General features: G+C 38.8%; 1 protein-coding gene and 1 long non-coding RNA gene across 2 annotated transcripts in view; both read left to right on the plus strand.

Moving 5' to 3' along the window:
• Positions 1-10,461, plus strand: part of LOC127877645 (uncharacterized) — a 76,694-nt gene that overhangs the window by 6,963 nt on the left and 59,270 nt on the right. The window lies entirely within an intron of this gene.
• On the plus strand, positions 1,164-7,668 carry LOC127877620 (sodium-coupled monocarboxylate transporter 1-like). The gene has a single exon (XM_052423686.1). It carries the CDS (start codon positions 2,527-2,529, stop codon positions 4,426-4,428), a length of 1,902 nt encoding a protein of 633 aa, XP_052279646.1. The 5' UTR covers positions 1,164-2,526; the 3' UTR covers positions 4,429-7,668.

The following is a 10,461-nucleotide window of genomic DNA, read 5'->3' on the forward strand; positions in this document are numbered from 1 at the left end:
ATGTTTCCTTTAACTGACAATGCGCACTTAAACCGCAATCTTAGCTGTTTTGTGCAAAAACTTTACGACCCATCAATGTCCTTAAAGTACTTTCGGTTAGTTAACGATCTTTCAGAATATCTCAATGATAATCTTTCAGAATATCTCAATGATAATCTTTCAGAATGTCTCAATTGACTATATGTTTTGGAGGTAACCATGTCTATGTTAATAAGAAACTGGCAATACAATAGTACGGGTTCATTGACATGTGTGCTATTCTCGAAAAAAAAACTGCGAAAATAGTCTGTTTTCAGCACGAGATTCAATCGTGAAGTCTCGATAAAAGTTGGGTTTTTTTTAAATATGTGTTGATACATATTTGTTATTGTTTCTTTGTTGTGTCTGAAAATTTGGAAAATAAATCGATTTTTCTAATTTCGGTAACAAATCGATTGCATGTTAAATTGCAGCAATGCAATTAATATCAAGAAATATTTAAAGCTTTCAAGATGTTTATTTTCCTTATTTTTGGTATAAAGTCTTAGAATATGTTGACGAATACGGGCCATGGTATGAAACATTGGCTTTTATCGCTCTGTGGTGTCGTTTTGGGAGCGAACATGGTAAGACGCTTCAGCTACTGAAAACGAGTTCCTGTTTACGGACCTGCAATAATACGATTTAAAATATGCGTTAAAGAAGGAACGGCGATAATACACGAGGAATAGCACCTGGGAACACAACATAATGTTTGAATGTATTCTTACATGTACGAGAAATTCTATTTGAAACTTTTTTTCTCATGGTATTTTGGAGACAAACGGGTATTGTTTTAGACTGGATGGTCGATGTGTAAGGGCATTCGCCAGTTATGATTCCGATTGTTCGACGTTCGAGTCCCGGCGAAGGCAAATGCTTTAAAATGCGTCCTGTTCTTACTGTACATTTTATTGTCATTTGCACACACGTTTATCCCGCCGTAAGAACATTAAATTTATTTTTATTTAATACACCCACTCACGAACTCACGCTGGCAAGAAGGCTCATCCGCGTTTACACAAACAGATAAGCTCCATTACCTTTTTAAAAGTCGAGGCTTCGTAGAAGTACCGCACTGAAGTAATAATATTTCACACCTCGCCAAACAATTTAATATAACCCAATCGAAATGGGCTTAATATAAATCTTAAATGAAAAATACGATAATACGAGCAGAAATCTCATAAACACTTGCTCTGAAGATAATACAGGAGTATTAATAATCTTCAGTGGCTGAATGTTTGAAGTCTATATTTACACATCAACGCGCAATCTGTTTGTTAGGCGCGTCATGCAACCCTTGAGGTAATATTGCTTCAAGTGCGGACAGACTTATCAGCCATCTCGGAAATTGGTTGCCAATATACGTGGAATGGTTTTTGTTTGTCTGGATGACCGATTAAAATTTTCGTTTGGAAAAACGCTATCTCCTTTTCATTCAGCGTGGAGGATGCGCTGTAGATACGAACTCTCTGGCGGTTGTGTATAATAGCTTTAGCGAGCGTATTGAGAATCTTACAGCGTGCTGCGACGGACCACTGATTAACCTAGATCCTAGTAACAATTTATGCGAAACGTTGCAAAATAAAGTCCCTGTACCGACACAACAGCTCGGAAAGTTGCGTTATTGCAACCACATTCATTTGGGAGCGTTATATTGTTTTACCAACATATTGCTGGGAACTTTTTGGCGTTTGAACAACATATCGCTGGGGACGTTTATGTGTTTAACCAAGATATCGCTGGAACTTAACGGTGTTTGACCAATATTGCGCTGGGAGCGTTACATTGTTTGACCAACATATCGCTGGGACTTTACTGTGTTTGACCAACATTTCGATGGGAACGTAATGGTGCTTGACCAATATTTAGCAGGGAAAGTTACGCAAACGTTATACCAGCTACTAATGTTAGTCGATCAGATGGCGCTCTAGACAAACACAGGACCTGTTCACGTCCGGTTATGCTTGGCCGATATTGGTTCCTCGTGGTGCATCCTACGGACGGTTACCGGAAAGTTAAATTTTAATTTGTGGTGTGACGACGCAGTGATTGTTAAGCCGGTGTTTAACGGATTTCATTTTTGTATCATTTACAACAATTATGAACTTTAAACACGTAAGTGGATATTAGATAATTATAGTATTTAAAATAATCTGCGTGCACCGATTGCCGACGCCGGGGTAGGGTACCGAGCAATTTGCCCGGTGAAGATTGCAAGAGATTGGCACAGGATTAACACACCTAGCTCAATCGGCGACGTTTTCGGTCAATGGGCAGGATTAATTTACTGACGTACATGAACGCAATAGCCGCCCTCGAGGTCTTGATGTTGCACAGCATGAAAATTGACGATCTTGAATAAAGTTTTACACCTTTAAAATAAATCACCACGAGTCGAATTGTAGATGTGACAAGAGTAAGCACATGCGATTTTGTGAGTGAGTGGGGAAACATTCAACGGGATTTTGATTTGTATTAGTGTTAGTATCGGCAGCAGAAAACATGATTCGTCATCCCTTCAAAGCTGCGGATTACGTCGTGTTTGCCATGACGGTGCTATCATCCGTCTCTATCGGTGTCTATTTCGCCATCGTTGGCAGAAAGAAGCAGACGACACTTAATTTCTTCCTTGGCGACCGGAAGTTGCGGTATGGACCGGTAGCTCTCTCGCTCGTTGTAACTTTTCAATCATCCGTCATGCTGTTGGGATTTCCGGCAGATGTGTACATGTTCGGCTTTATGATAGTGTTGTTCTCGGTGGGTCAGTGTGCCGCTATCTACCTATCCACGTGTATCATCGTCCCGCTCATGTACCCTCTGAAGGTCACCAGCGTCTACCATTACCTGCAGCTCCGCTACAACAGCAACAGCGTCCGGCTGCTCACCGTTTCCATAGGTATCGTCTCGCAGGCAATCTACATGGGCAGCGTTCTGTTTGGACCAGCCATCGCTTTACAGTCGGTCACGAACGTCCCGGTGTGGGCCTCCATATTGTGTATCGCCGTCGCTGCCATCGTTTACACGTCCATCGGCGGGATCCTCGCCGTCATATGGACGGACGTTTTACAATGTATCATCATTAACTTCGGTATAATTGCTACGCTAATCAAAGGTACAATTGACGCCGGGGGTGTCGCAAATGTCTTTCGCGAAAACTATAATTCTCGACGTTTGGATATATTTGATTTTAACCCTGACCCGACGGTTCGACACACGTTCTGGACCATTATTATCGGCTCGTTTATAGGGTCGTTTTCTCTGACTCTCAATCAGTCCACCATTCAAAGGTTTAACTCGACGCCTTCTATCGAGGACGCCAAGAAGGTCCTGTACATTGCCGGCCCAGTGTTCGTCACAATGCAGTCTATGTCAATGGCTGTGGGTCTGATATGCTTCGCATATTACTCTGTTATTGGGTGCGATCCTATCAGGAGCCGCAATATCGACAACATGAACCAGATCGTCCCTTTCATGGTTGCGGACATATTCCGGCTGTACCCGGGACTGTCCGGGCTGTTCATATCCGCCATGTTCAGCGCATCACTGAGTACGTTGTCGTCACTTCTCGCCGGCCTGTCGGCTATCACCGTCGAGGACCTCATTCGGCCATACTTCAAGGCGTCCGACCAAGTGCTCACCGTCTATGCCAAGGTCGCCGTGGTCGCGTACGGTGGGCTAGGTATCTGTGTTGCGTTCATCATCAGCAATCTGGAGGGGTCCCTTACACAGATTCTTTTTGGAATTATGGGTGCCGCCACAGGGCCGTCTGTGGGTATCTTCTTCCTGTCTATGTTCTACCGAAAGGCTACGGACAAGGGAGCGCTCGTGGGCGGCGTGATAGGGCTGGTCATATCGTTCTGGATCTGCATCGGGGCTGCGGTAACTCCCAACTTGCCGAGACCCACACCGCTTCCTCTACCGACCACAAACATGTGCGTGGCTCACAACGCCCAGTCAATGTACATCAGCAACCATACAAATATATCAACGTCTCTACATGTACCGGTACTTACATCCACTACGGCATATTCCAGACACGCATTTGAAGACTTATCAAACGGCAGTTTCGTTTCTTCTACGGTGTCACAAACGGTACCGGCGAAAACTGGAGGCGTCAGCGGTATTGACGTCATTTACACGCTTTCGTACGCGCTATACGCTTCGGTGGGGACTTTGGTGACGCTCCTAGTGGGGATCCCGGTGAGTCTATTAACGTACCGGGAGGAGCGTGACCGGGCGGACCCCCGATACCTCATGTCCCTTTATGACCACCTCTGCTGCTGCTTGCCGGGACGCAAGGCACGACAACCGACGACTGTGAGCGCGGACAACGGAGAGGACTTAAAGGAAACAGAGTGTTGTAAACATTTACTAGCTGAAAAAGAAAAACAGACTGAAAAGTAGTCGTTGCCTAGCTTTAAAAAGGAATCGACGAAGAATAAATGCGCACATTCATGTTACATGTGCACATATTCTTTCATTAAATCGCCAAACTTGTTGAACACGTATTTGTGTTTTATACACGTGTTTACTTTCTATCACTGACGTACACGGGCATCTGGGTTTCGGTTCACCGCAGAAGGAAGTAAATCAAAATGTGTATGTATAATGTATATTTCAACGATAAACGTGTGTGTCCTTATGGACCCTAAATTCACCGGGCAATGTTTCGTGTGTATCTTAGCAATTTTATATAATTGAATTATTACTAGAAGAATATCGGACGGTATTTTGTACGAACTGAAAAAGATTTTGATGGTGAGATCGTATAACGGTTGAGGAGCCGCCAAACTGGTATTTCAATATATGACCACTAGACGTCCACGAGTGACGAGATCTGTTGTTGTTATTTATTTGATAATGAGAAAAGACGGATGTCAACAAATGTGTTGTCCGGACAGTATTACTCGTTTCATTTCATGTCATCGGAAAACAAAGGCTACCTTTCAAATGTACTCCGCGCGCAGCTAATGTTGTTGGTACCAAGCCCGGTTTTCCCAGACCGATGATCTTATAGTCATTTTAAGACATATAAGTCTAGTTTTAAATAATTAAAGGGACCTTTTCACGTTTTAGTAAATTGACAAAAATAAAAAACATTGTTTCAGATTCGCACATTTTTGTTATGATTTCTATAAGGAAACAGTAATACTGAACATTTACCATGCTCTAAAATATCCATTATAGGCATCTTTTGAGATTTAAAAACTTGAAAATTATAAAGCGGTGCAACGCGAAACTATTGAATAATTTGGATAGTTCTGTTGTTTTGTTATATTTTGTGACACCGCGAGGATTGCTTATATAAAGTATAAAATACATCATTCATTGTACGAGCACGGATGGCCGAGTGGTCTTAAAGTTATAGTTTTACACTTAAAAAAACAAATTACCCTCAAATGGGCTCAAACCACTGACCCCTGGACTAACACTTTATCACTTAGACCACTCGGCCATCCGTGCTCATACAACAAGTGATGGATTTTATACTGTATACTAGTATTAGCTATCCTAGTGGTATCACACAATATAACGAAAACAACAGAACCTTTCCAAATTATGCAATCGTTTCGCGTTGCAATGCTTTATAATTTTCAAGTTTTTTAAATCGTCAAAAGATTCATATAGTGGATATTTTAGAGCATGGTAAATGTTCAGTATTACTGTTTCCTCACAAATATCATAACATTAAACGAAAATTTGCGAATCTGAAACATTTTTTATAAATTTTGTCAATCTACCAAAACGTGAAAAGGCCCCTTTAATAGGTTGGTCTGCATTCTGCATGGCCGAGCAGGGATTTAGCTTTGCAAGGATTTATTTGAGATTCATGAATTAACGTGTTCTGTTTTTAATTCAATCAACTTTTAAACATACTATATGTAAAGAACACATGAATGAATGAAAACATCTCTGTGTCTCTGTGAATGAACGATCAAATGAATGAATGATCAATTAATCATTAAATCGCAAATGCTGAAATTTAACTTCTTCCTTTATAAAACTAACGAATCAAAGCTCAAATGTTACAAGCATGCTAATTTATAAATATTTGACTTAATGACTTAACGATGATGTAGTGGTCTGTCATGTACCGGTACGCCCAACATATTTATTCGGTATATCCATATGCTCGTATAAGAGAAAAGCGTGTGGCTATGATATTAATCAGTAAAAACATCATTTTGAACAAAAAATAATCAAAGTATAACGAAAAATAAACATCTCTGAAAAAAATCACTATTAAATATAGTGAATGGAGGAGTGGTAAGGGTTCTTACAATAAGGACAACGACTTCCTACCTTCACCGGGCTAATCCGTTAAACCGTTAATCTGTTCCATTCATAAACTTTATGGGAATCATGTGCGTCATAGTGATTGCCGGTAGTGTTCAAGGCTTTTGTGTTTACCATGAGCAAATGTGCGCTTTGCATCAATTTTAAGGTGCGTTATAATACATACATGTCATCTTTTGAGGTTTAAAAACTTGAAAATTATAAAGCGGTGCAACGCGAAACTATTGAATAATTTGGATAGTTCTGTTGTTTTGTTATATTTTGTGACACCGCGAGGATTGCTTATATAAAGTATAAAATACATCAGTCATTGTACGAGCACGGATGGCCGAGTGGTCTTAACGTTATAGTTTCACTCCATGGGTCAGTGGTTCGAGCCCAGTTTAGGGTTACTATTTTTCTTTCTGTAGTTTTATTATTATTATTTTTTTTAATGGAGCTTTTTAGATCCAATGCTTACAATTATCAATATAAAGCATTAATGAAAAACTTCAATAAATGCCAACATCTTTGAAAAGGTCCCTTTAAGGACGAATTTCGGTTTTATGTGTTATATTGATTTTTATAACGTTGTAAAAATAGTGTAGAGTAAATACACGTTTTTTGTTGTACTATAACATGTTTTGAAAAGGATTATGTGACAGTGTGTATATTAATGAACATGACACTTTCAGTCCAATCTATCAAACGCAATAATATGAGTGACCTTGTTGTAACTTGAGCATTGTTTCCCTAACTGTTACATAGCAATATAGGAATATTTCTATGGTATACATAATAACGAAAAAAAAGGACCACGAAGAATCATTAACACCGAACTCAGTCGATGGCATTCCCAAATTTTCATCCTGAAAAAATGCGTAGTATAAGACATGTGCCAAGAAATATCAGTTTGTCATTGTGTTGTCTTACAACTATACGAAATAACATAGGATACTAATAAAATTGTATGCGTTTACCTTTTTGAATTTAGACATTATTAAAACAATACACAATTGTTTAAGACATCAACTAATACTTACCCTCAAAATTATTAAAACGGCCATCAATATTGTTTTAAAAACTAGATTTTTGTTTACGTTACAAATAACTATGACTTATGCCCAAACGGGCCTAAATTTTCACTCCATGTGCATCCGTTAACCAAACATGCAGCACGTCAACCAAACTGAAGTTAGGTAGTAGGCTCATATTCCGATTATTTCATGCAATTACTATGGTTATATTTGTACCATTACGGTACACATGTATAATATGATATCTGACACTATTATATATAAGTATAGGAAATACGCACATGTTTTTGTAATAAAAAATGTCTATGTGTAATAAATCATTTTCGAAAAATTGTATTATTATTTGATTTTCATCTACTATATTGATACGTTGAAGAAAACTGTTTCCGGTAATCATGTAATCTATCTCTTTGCCCATGCACGCTCCAAGAGCTTATACGTTGTGTGTCTCTGTCGTATGAAATTTAACTGAAAAGGCATATTTTATAAAGGGGGGTTCCCTCAACTGTTCAGTATCACTAACCAATGGCAAAGACATAACGCCTAAAGGCGCTGAAGGTATCATTCAAATAGAGGCAATTGTACATCCAGCTGATCCTAAAGTGCATACACGTACAAAACTACAAACCAACCAGTTTGTGTCCTTTTCTTAAACTATCACTATATTGTACGGTTTCACCAGTTTACTTCGTTACGTACATACAGTTATATATTAAAATTATATTCGTATCGACGCTGATATCGATGGTGTATAAAAGTCGAGAAGCCGTGTCCGTCTCTGCGAAGAGGGACCGACCTAACCTACTAGTTCTAGCATCGTTCGGTTCACCTATGAAAAACGTGTGGTTCTCCCGATCGGGAATCCTCGGACAAATCATCCTTATGGCGGATTGTTGTGTAGTACAAACATACTGCCTATATGTGTGCATGTTATACACATATTAAATTCCTAAACTTGTAACGTACTTTCAACCGTGTAAAGTATGAAAATACCTATACAAAGTAATATTTTTACGAAGCAGTAAACATTTTGTGCGAACGTTTTAATAGTTTTCTGGATTTTGTTAAAATTTCATGAGCATAAATTAAGTGGTTATCGTATCGAGAAGTGTGCTATCCTTAAATTCAGATGATTAACATAAAATCGTCCTATGAGACAATTTGGGCCGTAGATTTATTGGGCGCTATTACCGCGGGACACTGTCCGAGAGATTCCTTTTCATGGGAAACCAGTTTGTAATACGTGAGACGTATTTTATTCTCAGCCATGCTTGTAAAATGAATGGGCACTTCGTCTCCTTTGTGAATATCGAACAAATGTGAATTTATCAGAATATAAATTTGAAATTTATGTAGATTTCAAAATTATACTCAGTATCTGCCTTCGAGGATACTGATCTCTAATCCAAAAAGTGATAGCTATATGGCATGTATCAGACAGGTTCTGAAAAACGACACAAATAAGGTTTTGGAGTAAAAAGTTTGATCAATAAATCCGTATATGGTATACACATTCCATTGGTCACCAAACTCCACGCAGCGGTTATCTCCTAAGAAGATTTTATATATATTATATTATGATAATTGGTATCTTTTATATTTTGGATATAATCAAAGAATGAAGTACATTCATGGACATGCAAGGTGGTGATTATTACGATCAAAGCGTAACTTTCTTAATTAAAACTAAAAAACTACAATGATTCTGCATTGTATACCTTTCTTTCTTAAGCAACCCTGATTAAAATCGGCTTATACTCGGGTCCTTTTCTGACATGAAGATTCAATTTTAATTGGAATTGAACTGTCGACGAGTTCAAAATCGACGCCAAATTTTAAATCAGTGTCAGCTGACATTAAAAATCATTGCCAGATGTTATTTTTTGTGGCCACTATAGACCATGTTTGCGAATTGTGATTCAGCATCGTCTTTGCCGCAAACATCGTCTTTAACATATTTTTTTACTTTTCTGACGCAGATATTTCCATACTCCCAGAGAAAATACACGCTTCTCTCTGTGCCAATCGCTTCTCACTTTATTTATCATCAATTCTGGGACTTCATAACTTAAACAATCTTTTTTTTTATACTGCTGATAGATAATTGGCACGATTTGCATGGTCTGGTTTAAAATTAAATCCTGATATAAACATGCAGAAAGATGTGTTTTTAAAGACTAAACAAAACAGCAGCGGAGAGTTGAACTGGGAACACTCGCGATTTCCAAGATATATATTCCGTTGCCACTCTGCATCATTACAAGTGTTATACTCCTTGCCTATTTACATATGTTATGATCCCTGTACTTTTGTTGTAATCATAACATCTTAAAATTTGTAATTATACCTGCATCTTTTGTCCACTGTTTGTATGCCTACATTTTTAGCGAGGCTGTTTTCGGAGAAAACCCGAGCTATTGTCATAGACAGCTCGTCCGCCGTCCGACATCCGCCGTAGGCGTCGTGCTAAAACCTTAACATTGGCTCTAAAATCAAAGTGCTTCCACCTACAACTTTAAAACTTCTTATGTAAATGCACCTTGATGAGTTTTACACACCACACCAATTTTTGGGTCACTAGGTCAAAGGTCAAGGTCACTGTGACCTCTAATATAAAACTTTAACATAAACTTTAACATAGGTTCTAAAATCAAAGTGCTTCCACCTACAACTTTGAAACTTCATATGTAGATGCACCTTGATGAGTTCTACACGCCACACCCATTTTTGGGTCACTAGGTCAAAGGTCAAGGTCACTGTGACCTCTAATATAAAACTTTAACATAAACCTTAACATTCACTCTAAAATCAAAGTGCTTCCACCTACAACTTTGATACTTCCTATGTAGATGCACATTGATGAGTTCTACACGCCACACCCATTTTGGGTCACTAGGTCAAAGGTCAAGGTCACTGTGACCTCTATAAAAAAAATAAAAAAATCTGACAAGCTTTCGCAGCCGAGCGTAGGCACCCGTTATGCGGTGCTCTTGTTACAACTGTCATGATTACGACATTTGTATAACTGTTACCATCCCTACATTTTTACAACTGTGATCCCAACATTTTTAAAACTGCGCTGATCCTAAAATCTTGTCAACTCTAATGATCCTAACATTTTTAC

Source organism: Dreissena polymorpha, chromosome 4 (assembly GCF_020536995.1).
Source record: "Dreissena polymorpha isolate Duluth1 chromosome 4, UMN_Dpol_1.0, whole genome shotgun sequence".
Lineage (NCBI taxonomy): Eukaryota > Metazoa > Mollusca > Bivalvia > Myida > Dreissenidae > Dreissena > Dreissena polymorpha.

Coding starts and splice junctions, on each gene's coding strand:
- LOC127877620 (XM_052423686.1), top strand. CDS start 2,527: ATGATTCGTCATCCCTTCAAAGCTGCGGATTACGTCGTGTTTGCCATG.